Genomic DNA, 19,026 nt, shown 5'->3' on the forward strand with positions numbered 1-19,026 from the left:
CGTACAGTACAAGGCAGTTTCATGTGTTCATGTGAATTCGACACCCTTAGGTCAGCAAGACCTTAGATCATGAGAGGGAGGGCACCTTGGCAATCTTCTGGGCATGGAGTATGGGTCACTGGGGGTATGGGGGGGGAGGTAGTTGTGAATTTCCTGCATTGTGTATGGGGTTGGACTAGATGACCCTGATGGTCCCTTCCAATTCTATGATTCTATGTCAGGCTAGGATCTGCGTCAGCCCCCCCCCCCCATTTGGGCCGGTCACACTCAGCATAACCTCCCTCACAGGGTTGTTGGTGCCACGAAGCTGAAATAGAGGAAGGGGGAGTGAAGTACACAGCTCCGAGCTCTTGGGTGGTGATAGACAGCTGCTCAAGTTCGTTACACTCAAAGCCGGTAGCGCAACCTCTCCTAGTGAACGTGCCTGGCTGGCAGCTTCAGCTATGTGCTTTCCAGCTCTCCCGTGGGTAGTGGGTGCCATGTGAGTTTTTGGAGCCCCCTCTGGGATGCCGGGAACCGAGAGGGGAGCTCGGCCCAGCCCAGCACACTGGTCGTGTGTCCACATGGCTGCTTTACTGGAAGGATGACAGAGCAGATTGCAGGAGCGATGCTGGGAGGTCCCCGTGGCTTTGATAGTAAAACCAAAAGTGGCAAAGCTGGTTCCTTGAGCGGGGGGGGGGGGGGGGGATGTCCGCCTCTTTGCAGTCCCAGGTGCAGGAGAGAGAGCAGGCCTGCGTATACGACAGCTCCACCCCTTCCTGCTAAGAGCACAAGCTGTTTACCCCGGGTCCTTCTGCACGAGGCTGCTGACAGCCGGAGGCGTCTGACAGACCTCTCGTTCAGGAAAATGCCCTTGTGAGGATCGGGCTGCAGAGGCAACCTCGCAACCCTCTGGGGGCGGGGGGCGAGGGGCAGTGGCTTCTGATGGCCGCCCCTCCTCCCATGGCTGTTTGCACCCTGGGCGCAAGGCAAGTGGAGCTGGTCTTTGTGCCCTGGTTACCTGGTGTGCACGATCCGATGCGCATGCACGCACCGTTAAAATATTTCTGCCCCATCAGTCACTGGAAGGATAAAAGAGTTACTAGGCAGGGACTAGAAAGAGGGAGAGGGCCACCCGGCTCTCAGCCTGGTCTCCTTTGCTTATCTCGGCGGTTCGGGATCACAGGGAAACCTACCCCACCCCCCGATATTTTGTTTCACCCATCGGACAGTAAGGAAGACACTCGTGGGCTGGGCATTTTCCTGCCGCTTGCTCGAGAGCCAGCATAGTGTAGCGGTTAAGAGCGGTGGACTCTAATCTGGAGAACTGGGTTCAATTCCCTACCTCACAAGGTGTCTGTTGTGGCGAGAGGAAAGGAAGGAGATTGTAAGCCGCTTTGAAACTCCTTACGGAAGAGAGGCTGTTACCGCACTAGGTATTCCCGGCGAGGTATTAAGAGTTTGAAAATGTTATAAAAAATGCTGTTCGCACTTTCTATGTATTCCCACCGATGTATTAAGAGTTTGAAACTGTTATAAAAAACATCGCGTTAAAAGGGTTTTTGGATACCACGGCTTATAAATGGTTGGAAGACGTCTTCACAGCTAAAGGGGCCAAACAAAGTGCAAAAAGTATTTTTATAACGTTTTCAAACTCTTAATACATCAATGGGAATACATAGAAAGTGCGAACAGTATTTTTTATAACATTTTCAAACTCTTAATACATCGCTGGGAATACCTAGTGCGGTAACAGCCAGAAAAGCAGGGAATAAAAACCAACTCCTCCTCCTTCTTCCTGGCACTTGGCAGTTGTAAACTTTTCCCTCCTACCCACCCCTTAGTCTGGATATCCAGGGAGACATGAAAGGGGTAGCCACATTCCTTGTCCTCTTATCTGGTTAATTTGCATTTAAAGCCAAGTGGGTCGGGCTCTGATTTGTGCAACACAAAGTGTGAATGGCATTTTACCCTGCTGCACTCAATAGCTTCAGGCTATTTTCTCCCAGGCATAGATACTGGAAGTAAGCAGTGGCAAGGGGAGAGGGACAAGGGAACGGCCGGAGGGTTGGTGGGAAGTTAAATTGTGGAACTCCCTGCCCCAGGATGTGTTGATGACTGCCAACTCGGAAGGCTTGAAGAGGGGAGTGGACATGTTCATGGAGGAGAGGGCTATCCATGGCTACTAGTCAAAATGAATACTAGTCACGATGCATGCCTATTCTCTCTAGGATCAGAGGAGCAGGCCTATTATATTAGGTGCTGTGAAACGCGGGCAGGATAGTGCTGCTGCAGTCGTCTTGTTTGTGGGCTTCTTAGAGGCACCTGGTTGGCCGCTGTGTGAACAGGCTGCTGGACTTGATGGGCCTGGGTCTGATCTAGCAGGGCCTTTCTTGTGTTCTTGTGTTCATGGAGGAGAGGGCTATCCATAGTTGCTAGTAAAAATGGATACTAGTCATGGTGCATCCCTATTCTCTCCAGGATCAGAGGAGCAGGCCTGTTCTATTAGGTGCTGTGGAACCACGGGCAGGATGCTGCTGCAGTTGTCTTGCTTGGGGGTTTCCTAGAGGCGCCTGGTTGGCCACTGTGTGAACAGACTGCTGGACTTGATGGACTTTGGTCTGATCCAGCAGGGCTTTCCGTATGTTCTTATCCTGAGATCTTTGAGGGAAGGGTGTTGTACGAATGGACTAAACGGATGGGAACCGATGGGCAAGAGAGCTGGAAAGAGTCTGTCACCCCTATGCCAATGAAGGATTGAATTGAATTGAGTCTGTCGCCCAAGGTGTCCTCACCTTGCCGAATTTGCTGCCTTAGGCTGCCTCACGAAGTCCTGACTCGTACACTGATAGCTCTCCTTTTGTTTTTTCCCTGCAGGCAATATTTTAGTACCACTTCGGATTTCTACACAAATTCCATCAGCAGGCAGCCGTTCTCGGATACCAACTATGCAACTTCGGGCCTCGCCAGCATCTTTCCCAAAAACGGCGATTTTCCTCAGGTAAGGCGGCGCTATCTGGATCGGGTCACCTCTGCAGTGACGCAGCTCTTCTCTCCTCTCTCTCCCCCTCCAAAATCCACCGCAGTGGGATCGTACTGCGTGTGTTAGAGAAGCTCTGCTTAGGTTAGGGGATTTGAATCCTGCTGGATGAATAAGCAGAGCTGGGGCGCTGGAAAAGGAGCAGAATCTAAATCCTGTGCGGTGGTAAAATGGAGAATGTGATTGTCTTCAGGGTTGTGTGTGTGTTAAGTGCTGTCAAGTCGCTTCCGACTCATGGTGACCCTATGAATCAATGTCCAAAATATTCTATCTTTGACAGCCTTGCTCAGGTCTTGTTAATTGAGGGCTTTATAGAGTCAATCCATCTCTTGTTGGGTCTTCCGCTTTTCCTGCTGCCCTCAACTTTTCATAGCATGATGGTCTTATCCAGTGACTCTTGTCTTCGCATAATGTGATCAAAGTACGTCAGCCTCAGATTAGTCATTTTAGCTTCTAGGGCCAGTTCAGGCTTGATTTGCTCTATAACCCACGGATTTGTGTTTTTGGCAGTCCACGGTATCCGTAACCTTCAACACCACATTTCAAAGGAATCTCCTTTCTTCCCGTCAGCTTCCTTCACTCTCCAGCTTTCACACCCATACGCAGTAAAAGGGAATACGATGGCCTGAATTAACTTGATCTTGGTTGCCAGTGACACATCCTTACACTTAAGAACCTTTTCTAGCTCCTTCGTGGCTGCCCTTCCCAGTCTCAGTCTCCTTCTGATTTCTTGGCTGTAGTCTTCAGGGGTGGGCCATTCCAAATGTTGGGTTTTGTGCCATGGATCTTTTTCGTTCGCAGATCTATTACACTTGTTTTCTTTCCTCTGGCACAAGGAATGGAGTCCACCACCACCACCACCCCATTTTCTTTTCCTGAGAGGGGGAAAACTTGCAGTTGTAACAAAAACCAGAGATCCTCTTGGAGATGAGTTATTGCAAAAGGGGGGGAAATCATGCCGGTTTGGCAGGAAAGACATTTGAAAATCTTGCAGCATCGACCTTGTCTGTGGCAGACCTGGTTTAAACTGTTTTTGTGATCGGCATGGGGGGGTGTCCACTGGAAACAAATTAGTGGCCAATGTAGAGAGAACAAAATGGAAGTGGAATGTTCCTGGCTCTTTGCTGCTGTCAACAGCCTAGTAATTGTGTCCCAGTTATGGTTTCAAAGGCAGCCCCACGAAGAATGCATTACAGTAGTCTAGAGCGTGGTCATCCTCATCCAAGATCAGATGACCATGCCTATTATATTTGGTGGTTTGGAACACAGGTGGGATGGTGCTACTGCAGTTGTCTGTCTTGTGGGCTTCCTAGAGGCACCTGGCTGGCCACTGTGTGAACAGGCTGCTGGACTTGATGGGCCTTGGTCTGATCCAGCATGGCCTTTCTTATGTTCTTATGGCTGCCAACTTGGAAGGCTTTAAGAGGGGAGTGGACATGTTCATGGAGGAGAGGGGTATCCATGACTGCTAGTAAAAATGGATACTAGTCACGATGCATACCTATTCTCTCCAGAATATTAGCTGCTGTGGAACCCAGGCAGGACAATGCTGCTGCAGTTATCTTGCTTTTGGGCTTCCTAGAGGCACCTGGTTGGCCACTGTGTGAACAGACTGCTGGACTTGATGGGCCTTGGTCTGATCCAGCAAGGCCGTTCTTACGTTCTTATATTTATTGTTGGATTGATTATTTCCTTTGTTTATTTGAATAAACTGCCTTTCTCTCCAGTGGGGAACCTCTGTTTGATTTGATTTTGATTTGACTTTGGGCGCGAGGGTTTGGCATCCTTGATTTATTCTCCCCCCCCTCTTTTAATTTTGTCACTGGGAATGAAGAGGCAGGAGACGAACGTTTGTTTGATAGCGCAAAACAATTAGTTGGCAGCGATTAAGACTCAGCGGATCAAGTTACAGCTAGCGCGCCATTCCAGGAAAAACCGAAGTCTTACAGGTAGTTCCTCGGTTGGCGCTGCTGATCTTTGAACCAATGGTGTGCGCGGGTGGCTTCCTTACCAACCGTGCAATCCTGAAGGGGAGGGCAAATGCTCTTAGGAGCCAGTGAGACCCCCACGCCTGTGTCTGTGCCGCTTGCGCCGTGCAAACTGGCCTGGACGCTGACATAGGGCCGCTTACGCCGACTCCCCTGAACTGTGGCGGCTTTGTGGCCTCCTGCCAGCATTCCCAGGGCGTTCCGGGGGGGGGGGGCAGAGCGGCTGTTAGGGAATGTTCTGGGAACGCCCCCTAACGCAACCGCGTTGCTGTGCTACCATTTTTGGTGGCACAGCATCCCTGTTTGCAGTGGGGCCTTTCCCCCCATACTACGGTATTTAAAAATGTAAACCCCTCCCCCCCTGGAATCGTGTGGAGGAGTGGGGAATCGAACCCAGTTCTCCAGATTAGAGTCCATCGCTCATGTGGAAGAATGGGGAATCAAACCTGGTTCACCAGATTAGAGTCTGCCACTCACGTGGACGAGTGGGGAATCAAACCTGGTTCTTCAGATTAGAGTCCACCGCTCATGTGGAAGAGTGGGGATTCGAACCCAGTTCTCCAGATTAGAGTCCACTGCTCATGTGGAGGAGCGTGGAATTGAACCTGGTTCTCCAGATTAGAGTCCCACCATTCCAACACTCTTAACTACTAAACCATGCCGGCTCTCCAGGAGCACCTAAGAGACCAACAAGATTTTTCAGGTAGGAGCTTTTGAGAGTCAGAGCTCCCTTCGACAGATACAAGGAGGAGAGAGATTCAAAACAGATAAAAGGAAGTATTTCTTCACACAACACATAGTTAAACTGTGGAACTCCCTGCCCCAGAATGTGGTGATGGCTGCCAACTTGGAAGGCTTTAAGAGGGGAGTGGACATGTTCATGGAGGAGAGGGCTATCCATGGCTACTAGTCAAAATGGATACTGGTCATGATGCATACCTATTCTCTCCAGGAACAGAGGAGCAGGCTTATTAGGTGCTGTGGAACGCAGGCAGGACAATGCTGCTGCAGTCATCTTGTTTGTGGGCTTCCCAGAGGCACCTGGTTGGTCACTGTTTGAACAAGACTTAGAGTTGGAAACAATGTGGTGATTAGGGTTGCCAACCGCCAGGTACTAGCTGGAGGTCTCCTGCTATTACAACTGATCTCCAGCTGATAACGATCAGTTCATCTGGAGAAAATGGCCACTTTGGCAATTGGACTCTATGGCATTGAAGTCCCTCCCCTCCCCAAACCCCGCCCTCCTCAGGCTTCGCCCCAAAAACCTCCCACTAGTTGTAAAGAGGGACCTGGGAACCCTAGTGGTGATGGCTGCCAACTTGGAAGGCTTTAAGAGGGGAGTGGACATGTTCATGGAGAAGAGGGCTTTCCATGGCTACTAGTCAAAATGGATACTAGCCACGATGCATACCTATTCTCTAGTTTCAGAGGAGCATGCCTATTATCATAGGTGCTGTGGCAGGATATGCTGCAGTTGTCTTGTATGTGGGCTTCCTAGAGGCACCTGGTTGGCCGCTATGTGAACAGACTGCTGGACTTGATGGGCCTTGGTCTGATCAAGCAGGGCTTTCCTTATGTTCTTATGGAGGAGAGGGCTATCCATGGCTACTAGTCAAAATGGATACTGGTCATGATGCATACCTATTCTCTCCAGGATCAGAGGAGTTGGCGACTGTGGGAACAGACTGCTGGACTTAATGGGCCTGGGTCTGATCTAGCAGGGCTTATCTTATGAGGAATGGAGGTCCCTATCTTACGAAGGGAGCTTGGACGCTCAAAAGCTCATACCTAAAGAATCTTCTCTCTGTCTCTCTCTCTCCCCCCTCCCTGTCCCTCCAAGCCAAGATCTGGGAGACCTGAATTCGAATTCCTTCTGTGTCGTGTCGCTCTTCTGGTGGCCTTGGGCCAGCGTGGCGTAGTGGTTAAGAGCAGCCGACTCTAATCTGGAGAACCGGGTTCGATTCCTGCTCCTCCACGTGAAGCCTACTGGGTGACTCTGGCCTAGTCACAGTTCTCTCCGGACTCTCTCAGCCACACCTACCTCCACAAGGTGTCTGTTGTGGGGAGAGGAAGGGAGGTTGATTCTTCTTTCTTCCTTCTTCTTCCCTCTTCTTTCTTCTTGTTTCTTCTTCCTTCTTTCTCCTTCTTCCTTCTTCTTTCTCTCTCTCTTTCTTACTCAGAATTTTTGAGTCTGCCAAGGTCTCATGGGGCTATTCTCTGCTTAGGACAGCCCTTCGTGCTGGCGGCACTGAGTCATAATAATAATCTTGCCAGATGTATAACAGGGACCTACCCTGTGGCTAGTGACAAGACTCCTTGGCTGGGCGGCAGGGCGGGAACCCCCGAGAATAAAACCCTGTGCAAACACAGACGGGCAAGAGGTTCTCTGGAGCGTCTCAGTCCAAGCGATCTCCCTTTGCCGAGTGTCGTTGGAAACATTTGAACCGGGGCCAGAGCCCACAAGCCCCCAATTTTAGAGCTGGCTTGGGCAGGGGAGAAGACACGGGTGGGTTTCCGAGACGGCTATCGGCTGGCATCCCCCCGCCAAACGCGAAGCAGCCGGTGGAACCAGTCGTTCCAGATTCCTTTCTTTCGTCACCTCTTTTCTTGGCATCGCTCAGCCGGGAGCATTTACTAGAAATGTTTTCCTCTCTCTCTTTTTTTGGCCTCTTTGTTTACTAGAAGACTTGCCATTCAGCATTGGGTCCGGTGTTCCGAAAGCGAGCTTGGCCAGGGTTCCTTTCTCCCATTGGTCACAAGGACATAAAAAAGGCCATGCTGGATCACACCAAGGCCCATCAAGTCCAGCAGTCTGTTCACACAGCGGCCAGCCAGGTGCCTCTGGGAAGCCCACAAGCGAGACGACTGCAGCAGCATTATCCTGCCTGCTTTCCAAAGCACCTAACATGATGGGCTTGCTCCTCTGATCCTGGAGAGAATAGGGATGCATCATGACTAGCATCCATTTTTACTAATAGCCATGAATAGCCTTTCCCTCCATGAACGTGTCCACTCTCCTCTTAAAGCCTTCCAAGTTGGCAGGCATCTCCACCACATCCTGGGGCAGGGAGTTCCACCATTCAACTAGGCGTTGTGTGAAGAAGTACTTCCTTTTATCAGTTTTGAATCTCTCCCCCTCCAGCTTCAGCAGATGACCCCTGTATTCTGGTATTATGAGAGAGGGAGAAAAGCGGAGACAGGCCTAAAAGTCCTTCCAGATTTTTTAGCAACTCTGTGCTTGTGAATCATTCCAGTCGGTCTACAAAGCGTGCGTCATTTCGTCAGGACCCCCCCCCCTTTTTTGAGTCATACCCTTATTTCAAGCTGGTAACCTGCAACTTCAGGGGTTCTTCTGGTTTGGGTTTGACAGGCTTGGGAAGAAAGGCTTTTGCCGTCCCCGTTCTGGTTTGGGTGGGGTGTTCTGGGGCAGGGTTCAGTTTTTTTACTTCCCCAACCTACAGATCGGTAGCGTTGGATGTGTAATTTTTTAAATAAAAAGTTTAACAGCTGTTGGGGGGGGGAGAAGGAAACATCACCGGCTTTCTTTTCAAGCGCAGTTCTACAACCGCCCTTGGGAATCCTCTTCTAAATTTAGCCTTCGGTTTTGGTTCACCCCACCAACCGGCCGGGGAGGGGGGGGGAGAAGGAAAACAAAGGTGGTTTTTTTAAAAGTAGCTTTGTCTTCTTCACCCCCCTCCGTGAAAAATTTATTTGGCCCCAGAACCTGACATTTGGGTGGGGGGGAGGAATCCGCCCAGTGCCGTTCTGGCTCTCTCGCAAGTCTTCATCCCGTGCCGACGGGGCGCTTTTTGTTTACAGTGGCTCTGTGGTTAAATTGCTCCACGTACAGTAATTCTGTTCTCATTGCCAGTAATTTCACTGACTTACCAGGCGGGCTTCATTTCCTGAAAGTCAGGCAGCCGGACTTAGAGGAAGCAAGCGCCCTCCTCTCCGTGACTAAACCAATTGCCGGAGACTTTATGGCAGAGGGGGGAGAGAGAGAGAGAGAGAGAGAGAGAGACGTGGGGCCAGCTGCTAACCCCCCCTCCCCATGTCCCCCGCCCCCCTGCACTTTTTCGCTCTGTCTGATTTAAGGCCCGTTTTTTAAAAAAAAGTATATATCAATGCCCTGCTTTTGCCGGCTCCCGGTGCGTTCCCTGTCATGATCCGAGCCTTATTGCAGAAAAAAGTCCACTTTGACACTCGGTCCGGCCCCTCGCACGCTGGCTTACTATGTCCCAGGTGCAGTTCTGGCTCAAGTTTGCGTCTCTTTTCAAGGTAACGTTCCTTTTGAGTTTATTGTTTTGTTTTGTTTTTAATTTTTTTCTCTCTCCCTGTCTTTCATTTACAGGGGAATTTTTTAAAAAGCGGGGCGCTGGGGTGGGGTGGGGAGGAGAATCGGCTCTTCTTTTTCCAGGGGCCAAAGTCTGGATGCCTGGGTGTGTGCGGGGGTCTCCTTGCCTCCCTGTGGTCGGCGCTTGCCTTCGGGGTGTCTTGGTGGGATTGTCACGCTCAGAGAATCTGTTGGAGAGTTGTGAACTCATAAGCAGGGGAAGGAAAAGGGGAATGGGGTTTTGTGGCGCCGTGTGTATGTTCACCCGTGATTTCATGGCACGAAAAGACCTTGTAATAAACCCACCCAAAGGGTGACCTCTGTCATCTATGCGAAGGCTTTTCTCTCTGTGTTTTCTGATGACCCAGCGGGTAATTGGGCAGGTTTGTGTTATGTTTTCTTCCAATTAATTTCCCTGGAAAAGTTTCTCCCGTCCCTGAAACCCAGCATCCCGGAGAGAGAAACGCTCCTCAGAATTTGGGACTTCCTTTCCGTGTGATTTGTTTGCCCGGCTTCTGCCACCAAAACCAAAGCCAGCAGCTTAGCGAAAGTCATTGTGTGACCTTGCTCAGGCCGGGATGAATCTCGAAATGAATCTTTCCAAGCGCAAGACCTCTGGGGTTTTGAGCGCTCGATCCCGCTGTTGAGTCGGGTGGCTGAAATGAAAAGCGCACTGCCTTCTGCTTGGTTCCCACGCGGTTCTGCTTTTTCCACCACCCACGGCGTCCTGGTTGTGTATCTTTGTCTTAAAGTCCGTGTTGCTTGTTTTAATATGCATCTGTCCCATCATGTTTGTGCACCAGTGTGGATCTTTCCACTTTTGTGTTTGCGTAAAGCCTGTAAGATCCAGCATCTCTGCTGGGAATGTAAGACAGTTGAGGAGACTTAAAGCATGATATAAAACCACCAAAAACGACTGAAGCCTTATAATACAAGGCATTCAGGGAGCCGGTACAGCTGGAAGGTCTGACTCTGGCTGGAGAGATCTAGGTTAAAATTCCTACTTTTGCAGATAACCCTGTGAGAATGCCCTAGAGGAAAACCTGCCCAAGTCACCCTGAACTCCTTGGCAGTTTGGTGCAAAGGTGGTTGCTGAACGATCCAGCTGTGAGCGTCGGGGGTGCGGATGCAATAAAAATGTGTGTGTGTGTGTTAAGTGCAGTCAAGTCGCTTCCGACTCATGGCGACCCTATGAATCAATGCCCTCCAAAGTGTCCTATCTTTGACAGCCTTGCTCAGGTCTTGCAAAGTGAGGTCCGTGGCTTCCTTCATAGAGTCAATCCATCTCTTGTTGGGTCTTCCTCTTTTCCTGCTGCCTTCCACTTTTCCTAGCGTGACTTCTCCAGTGACTCTTGTCTTCACATAATGTGACCAAAATACCATAGCCTCAGTTTAGTCCTTTTAGCTTCTAGGGTCCGTTCAGGCTGGATTTGATCTATAACTCACTGATTTGTTTTGCTGGCAGTCCACGGTATCCGTAATCCTCTCCTCCAACACCACATTTCAAAGGAATCTACTTTATTCCTATCAGCTTTCTTCAATGTCCAGCTTTCACACCCATACATAGTAATAGGGAATATGATGGCATGAATTAACTTAATCTTGGTGGCCAGTGACATGTCCTTAACACATCAGAATCCCAGTCTCAAATCTCCTTCTGATTTCTTGGCTGCAGCCTCTCTTTGGGTTGAGGATGGGTCCAAGGAATAAAAAGTCTTCAACAATTTCAATTTCCTCCTTGTCAGCCTTAAAGTTGTATAATTCCCCTGTAGTCGTTTTTTAAAAAGACTTCTGTCAAGCTAAAATTGTGCATGCTTTGGAATTTCACAGATGTCGGGGCAGACTCTTTCAAAACGAGACAGCAAAGAAACCCAACTGTGTGCCGCAGAAGGATGCTGCCTCTGAGTTCTGCCGCAGAAGGATGCTGCCTCTGAGTTCACTAACAAGCCACGCTCCTGGTGGATCAATTATTTGTTTCCCCCTGTTCTTAGACCTGGGTCTTGAACAATAACACCATAAAACTTAAATAAGACCCACCTCTAAAAAACACCTCCCTTCCTCTCTTCTCTGCAGCCTCCAAAAAACGAGCAACAAAATAAGTACGCTGAGGGTCAGAATCCTCTAAGAGGAACTGAACCTTTTTGCTCCAAAGTTGCTTGAGAAAATGCGGACCTTTTGTTAAAACATGACATAATCCATTTTAGCCTAAGTTGGTACACGTAAGGACAATGCAAAAGGATTTGTACCAAGGAGTCCACTGACTGAAGAGGGCAGGGACACAGCCTGTCTGAAAAAGGGATCCTTAGGAGACTACCCAGCAAAACCATTGAAAAAGGGCAATTAAATCTCGAACCCATAAAGATTCTACATAACTTTGGGCTAAGCAGAGAATCCAGATAGGAAGGAAGATTACCTTTAAGATAACAGGCCCAGGGCAAGCGGAGAACCTGTCCTCCGAGCATCAAAATGAGTGTAACTCTTATCTCTAGCATAGGTCAATTTGGCCACATTTTTTGTTTTTTTTACATTGATCTACAGAAGAAGAGTAAAGGTCTTCCACCTTCAAATTTACAAGTGGAAGCTTCTGTTCAAAATGCTGGCGCCAGGGAGCCTTATAAGGGTCCTTGGGGGTTAAGCATACCAAGCTACCCTCCGGGCCTTCTTTTGGTGGATTGTAGGGTCAGCCCTGGTTTTTGAACACCAGTTTGATTTTGCGTGTGTTTGTGTGTGTGTGTGTGAGAGAGAGAGAGATGTGAAACCCCCCTGGAATAGCTGCCGGAAACCATCAGTTGCTGACCGGCTTGCAGAATTGCCGCATCTAGGATCTTTTGCAATATTCTGGAATTGTGACTTCAGCCTTCTGGGGAAAAGAGGCCACTTAAAAGTTCCTCGGGAGACTGAGACCTCACTTAGAATATTTTGCTGGCCTTGCTTTCCACGGCCTGTTGTGGGAAAGCCGAGGGGCTCCCGGCTCTTTTCGGCCAAGGCTCGGCAGACTGCGCCCTTCCATTCTCTGAATTTATTTTCGGCTTTCCCCCTTTCCAACCAACCCACTGTGGTTAAACATAGCAAGACTCGCCCTTGTTAGCTTTCTCCAGGTGCTTTTGGCAAGATTTCCAAGGGGCTCGGAGACCCTTCCTTCAGCAAAAATGCTATTTGGTTAGAGCGAAGACAAATTGGGGAGACCTGAAGGAGAGGTCTTTAGAATTAGGGTGCTTTCACACATGCCGAATGATGTACTTTCAGTAGTGCACTTTGCAGCTGGATTTTACTGTGTGAAACGGCAACATCAACTTGCAAACGCTCATTCAAAGTGCATTGAAAGTGGATTGAAAGTGCATTATTCAGGCTGGGTAAAAGCGCCGTTATACCTGGGTGTGGTGAAAGTGGATGGGGAGAGCTTTTTCTCCCTCTCCCATAATAAGAAGGACTCGGGGGCACCCCACTGAGGTTGGTGGGCAAGAATTGTGTGTATAAAGTACCGTCAAATCACAGCTGACTTATGGTGACCCTGTAGGGTTTTCAAGGCAAGAAGCGTTCAGAGGGTTTTTTGCCATTGCCTGCCTCTGAGTAAAGACCCCGGTGTTCCTTGGAGATCTCCCATCCAAGTACTCGCCAGCTCCTACCCTGCTTAGCTTCTGAGATCTGAAGAGATCGGGCTAGCCTGTTCATGTCAAAAGACATACAGAGGTGGTTTGCCATTGCCTGCCTCTGCGTAGCGACCCTGGACTTCCTTGAGGGTCTCCCATCGAAGTACTGACCAGGGCCGACCCTGCTTAGCACTTCCAAGATCTGAAGAGATCGGGCTAGCCTGGGCCATCCAGGTCAGGGCCGAGATAGGAACGACAAAAAGAAGCACTCTTTCTCCCAATGCGTAATTAACTTGTGGAACTCACTGCCACAAGGGATGGCTGCTGATTTAGAGAGTAAGGCAAGCTCATGGAGAAGTTCCATCAGAGACTATAAGTGACTATGACACAGTGAAACCTTAGTTTTTAGAGGCAGTGTGCCTCTAGACTCCAGTACAGAGGGGATAGTATCAGAGGGAGAATAAGAATAAGAATTGGTGTTTATACCCTTCATTTCTCTACCTTTAAGGAGTCTCAAACCGGCTTACAATCACCTTCCCTTCCCCTCCCCACAACAGGCGCCTTGTGGGGTAGGTGTGGCTGAGAGAGTTCGGAGAGAACCATGACTGGCCCAAGGTCACCCAGCAAGCTGCATGTGGAGGAGCAGGGAATCGAACCTAGTTCTCCAGATTAGAGTCCACCACTTTTAACCACTACACCACGCTGGCTTCCGCAACCATCAGAATGGCTACAGTATGAACAGGATGCTGGACTAGGTGGAACATTCCTCCGCTGGGTTGCTTTTATATTCTCACAAGTGGCATAATTATGGAACTAACCCCCCCCCCACACACACACACGCAAGATGCAGTTTCAGCTGTCAGCTTGAGTTACCTTAAAAAAGAAATTGGACAATTTTGGGGGGATGATGTATTAACTAACAGCTCCCAATGCTGTTCAGGGCAGTTCTCGAAACGATAATTGCAAAATTTATATTTGCAGTAAAACTGCTGTGTCCAGAACCCCACTCAGCTCCAACCGTTAAGAGGATGGCTGTTGGCACCCTTAGCCCTGGCAGCTAAATAGAGCCTCCACAGTCAGGAGTAGCAGTAGCTGGGGGAAGCAATAGCAGAGTTGTCTCCTTTGTACTTTGCTTGTGAGCTGTTTGGAAGCAGCCTCTGTCTCTCTCTTTTTACGCTGCGAACCAGGATGTGTCTTTATCCCTGGGTTATCCATGGGGAACACTGCTGATTGCATCCATCAGGACACCGTAGCCCAAGTTACAGTGGATGCACATAGAAGAAGAAGAGTTAGTTTTTATATGCCGACTTTCTCTACCCCTTAAGGAAGAATCAAACTGGTTTACAATCACCTTCCTTTCCCCTCCCCACCCTGTGAGGTGGGTGGGGCTGAGAGAGTTTGGAGAGAACTGTGACTAGCCCAAGGTCACCCAGCTGTCTTCCTGTGGAGGAGTGGGGAAACCAGCCTGGTTCACCGGATTAGCGTCCGCCGCTCATGTGGAGGAGTGGGGAATCAAACCCAGTTCACCGGATTAGCCTCCGCCCCTCATGTGGAGGAGTGGGAAATCAAACCCAGTTCTCCAGATCAGAGTCCACCGCTCCAAACCACCGCTCTTAACCACTACACCACGCTGGCTCTCCTGCCTATACATGCGTCATCTGTTTGTAAGAAAAAGCCCATGCATGTTCACTGTACGAATGAAGCCGGGAACCAGCGTCCGGATAAACATTATGGGGCATCACTCATTCAGCTTTACTGCAACCTGAGAATTGCTCATGGCGCATGCAGAGAACAGTCTGTCACTTGTGGACAGGACTTCTGGGAGTTGCGTTGGGATGGCACACGGCATTGGTGGTGGAAAGTGCCGTCAAGTTGCAGCTGACTTAGGGTGTCCCTGTAGGGCAGGGGTGTCAAACATAAGGCCCGAGGGCCCGATCCGGCCCCTTGAGAGCTCTTATCTCGCCCGCAAGCCGGCTGAGGCAGCCACACACACACCACACTCAATCCGGGCTGGCGAGACATGGCCCGGCCCGACCAAGTGACGTTTATGTTACATCCAGTCCTCATAACAATTGAGGTTGACAGCCCTGCTGTAGGGTTTTCTGGACGTGAGACACTCTGGACGTCTGCCTCTGCATAGCGGCTCTGGACTTCCTTGGAAGTCTCCAGGGTGGATAAAAATCAATGATATTAAAAAAATTGGATGAAAGAATAAAACTGGAGATAGTCCACCTTGCAATAATTTTGCAATAATTTCATAATTATCTATGTATTTCTAATATTATAATCAAATCAGTAATTTTTTTAATATAACTGTAAAGCTGTAATCTGAAAATTTATTGTTCTAAAACGAAAACCCTCATCAGGTTGTAAATATTAAGATTGTACCAGCAAGAATGAGTCTTTATGTAGAAAACCATGCTTTAAATCAAGTCATAAGAACATAAGAAAAGCCCCGCTGGATCAGACCAGCAAGTCCAGCAGTCTGTTCACACAGCGGCCAACCAGGTGCCTCCAGGAAGCCCACAAACAAGACAGCTGCAGCAGCACCATCCTGCCTGTGCTCCACAGCACCTCATAGAATAGGCCTGCTCCTCTGATCCTGGAGATAATAGGGATGCATAGGCTGACCATACGTACCATTTTGAGCGGGACAGTCCTGTTTTTATCATGTTTCCCTGCCGTCCTGTTTTTTTAATTAAAATGTCAATTTTGTCCCGTTTTGCACCTCATTACACTTCCAACATTTGTTTCCTTCAGTTTTGACATTTGTTTTGCTGCACACAGGTATGGCTGGATAAATTCTCATAGAAAAAGTGCTCAGATCAGTTTGCACTCATATTACATAACCCCTGTCCCGTTTTTGCCATCCCAATGTCCCGTTTTTGTCTCAAGGAAATATGGTCAGCCTAGGGATGCATCATGACTAGTATTCATTTGGACTGGTTGCCCTGGATAGCCCTCTCTCCTCCATGAACATGTCCACTACCCTCTTTAAAGCCTCCCAAGTGGGCAGCCATTACCACACCCTGGGGCAGGGAGTTCCACAATTTCACTATGCGTTGTGTGAAGAAATACTTCCTTTTCTCTGTTTTGAATCCCTCCCCCTTCAGCAGGTGACCCCGCGTTCTGGTATTATGAGAGAGTATTGCTGACTGGTCTTACTGACTAGTTATTTAAATTGTGGCTCAAATCAATTTGATTTAAATCAAACCCACCCTGGAAGTCTTCCCATCCAAGTACTAACCGAGGGCTGACCCTGCTTAGCCTCTGAGACGTGACAACAGAAGGCGAGCCTGGCCCATCCAGGTCAGGGTGGTGTTTGGCATTGCCACCAGATTTTCACTGCTGATCTCACCAGTGCCCTTGAGGGGTGGATCGGGTGCAGGAAGCAGGAGCCGACAATTTTGCCAACGTTGGAGATTTCCTGGAATTCCCAAGGCAGCTTCCTTGAGTGTCTCTTGTAGGGAATGAGGAGAGCCTCTCCTTTATTTCTCTGCAGGAGGGGAAAGAAAGGGGCTCGAGGTGGCGGCAGAATTAATTCCTGCGGAAAGGAGCTTTTGGCCCTGACCTGGTCGGCCCAGGTTAGCCCGATCTCTTCAGATCTCGGAAGCTAAGCAGCCTCTGGTGGAACTTCTCCATGAGTTTGCTTCACCCTCTAAATCATCAGTCATCCCTTGTGGCAGTGAGTTCCGCAAGTTAACTACGCATTGGGAGATGGAGTTCTTCTTTCTGTCGTTCCTAACTCGTCTCAGCTCTGACCTGGATGGCCCAGGCTAGCCTGATCTTGTCAGATCTCGGAAGCGCTAAGCAGGGTCGGCCCTGGTCAGTACTTCGATGGGAGACCCCCAAGGAAGTCCAGGGTCGCTATGCAGAGGCAGGCAATGGCAAACCACCTCTGTATGTCTCTTGCCCTGACCTGGATGGCCCAGGCTAGCCCGATCTCTTTAGATCTTGGAAGCTAAGCAAGGTTGGCACTGGCTAGTACTTGGGTGGGAGACCTCCAAGGATTACCAGAGTCACGGCGCGGAGGCAGGCAATGGCACGCCACCTCCGAATGTCTCTTGCCTTGAAAACCCTACGGGGTCACCATAACTCAGCTGTGACGTGACCGCGTTTTCCACCACCAAAGGAGGTGTTGAGGCAGCCCCAAAGAGAAAAGCCAAACCTTGCTGGGGGAGGTGCTTTTGGGAATCATGTGAGGAGCACATGAAAGCTTTTGCTGGAGACAGCTTGTCCCGCATTACCTGTGGATAGAAATTGTGGAACTCCCTGCCCCAGGATGTGATGATGGCTGCCAACTTGGAAGGCTTTAAGAGGGGAGCGGACATGTTCACGGAGGAGAAGGCGTTCCGTGGCTACTAGTCAAAGCGGATACTAGTCATGATGCATACCTATTCTCTCCAGGATCAGAGGAGCATGCCTACTATATTAGGTGCTGTTGAACGCAGGCAGGATAATGCTGCTGCAATTGTGTTGCTTGTGGGCTTCCTTGAGGCACCTGGTAGGCCGCTGTGTGACAGACTGCTGGACTTGACTGGCCTTGGTCTGATCCAGCATGGCCTTTCTTCTTATGTTCACAGGTAGATTGCCTCCAAAACTGGAGGTTCCGTTAAGCTCTCTACCGATGGATCTATTTCCCTTCCCACCTCCATGAATTTGTCTAAGTGGCAATGGCTTTAATTAATTGGGTGCCCGGAAGCTGATTGATATAATAAATTTATCTTAAGAGGTCATCTGTATTTTTTGTTGTTGTTGTTGTTAAAAAATTCACCTGGCTGGGAAACAAGATCCACCCCTAACGCGAGCACACGCTCGTGCTGGATCCCAAGGATCCATTTTGCCACCAGCGGCGCTTTCCTCCAGTATAGGGAGTCTTCTGGAGGGGTTCCCGTCACAGCTGAAAATGAAAGTCAGGTTGGGGGTGGGGAGGCAGATTAGTGGGTGGGATTATCCAGATAGAAGAAGACATCAGGGTGAGAAGGTAGGTGATCGTCAGTGAGAGATGAAGAAGTTCTGAGTTCCTTTTTCCATAGAAGGAAACCGGGCACCGCAGTTAGGGTTGTCAGCTCTGGGTTGGGAAATTCCTAGAGATTTTGGGGTCGATCCTGGGGAGGGGAGGGAGCTCAGCAGGGCATAATGCCCACCCTTCAAAGCCCCCATTTCTCCAGGGGAATTGATCTCTGTGGTCCGGAGACCAGTTGTAATTCCAGGAGAACTCCAGGCTCTGCCTGGAGGTTGGCAACCCTGACTGCAGTTGAGGCAGCTTCATGTGTGTTCATGTGTACTTCTTTGGAATGCCATTTGTTAGGCGAACCAGTTTTAGGAGACAGCAAGATAAGTTTCTCGCATCCTCCTATTATCATCTTCTACAATGTCATACCCTTTTAGGGGAGGGGCCATGGCTCAGTGGTAGAGCCTCTGCTTGGCATGCAGAAGGTCCCAGGTTCAATCCCCGGCTTCTCCAATTAAAGGGGCCGGGCAAGTAGGTGATGTGAAAGACCTCTGCCTGAGACCCCGGAGAGTTGCTGCTGGTCTGAGCAGGCAAGATTGACTTTGATGGACCAAGGGTCTGATTCAGTAGAAGGCAGCTTCATGCATGTTCATGTGTATGATTCTCTTGTTCTCTTCCTTCCAGGATTCTTCATACCTCAACGAACTCTCCAACAACTCCCTCTTCTCCTCCCCGGCCGACTCGCTCTCGGACATAGCCGACTCTCAGGAATTCGTGCCCGCCGACAGCCTCAACGTGCCAACGATATGGGACGTCAACACGCCACAACAGAACCAAATAGAGGTCAGGCCTGGGCATTTTCCTCCCTCCCCAAGTCTCGGAGATGTAAACGTTGCCGCGAATGCCTCTGAAAATGAGCCCGTGATTTAATATCACCATGCAAAAAGATAATTCACCCTCGCCAAAGGAAAATGGCCGACACCAGTTAAACTCCCAATTAATTATTATATATATCGTTTTGGGTGCCAAAATGGCAGGGAGCCAGTTGGTTTTTAACGCCACTAGCGGGGATCAGAATGCACATTACCTGAGGGCTGAAGTTGTTGGCTTTGGAAAAAAATACCACATGCAAAACTCTTCCC

General features: G+C 49.5%; 1 protein-coding gene across 1 annotated transcript in view; it reads left to right on the forward strand.

Annotated features, from left to right (window-relative positions):
* The window catches only part of SBNO2 (strawberry notch homolog 2), a 69,021-nt gene that overhangs the window by 11,523 nt on the left and 38,472 nt on the right, over positions 1-19,026 (forward strand). The window contains exons 3-4 of the mRNA XM_056867659.1: positions 2,857-2,980; positions 18,569-18,727. Coding sequence (XP_056723637.1) covers positions 2,857-2,980; positions 18,569-18,727 — 283 coding nt within the window. The remainder of the gene's footprint in view (positions 1-2,856; positions 2,981-18,568; positions 18,728-19,026) is intronic.

This window comes from Euleptes europaea, chromosome 2 (assembly GCF_029931775.1).
Source record: "Euleptes europaea isolate rEulEur1 chromosome 2, rEulEur1.hap1, whole genome shotgun sequence".
Taxonomy (NCBI): Eukaryota; Metazoa; Chordata; class Lepidosauria; order Squamata; family Sphaerodactylidae; genus Euleptes; species Euleptes europaea.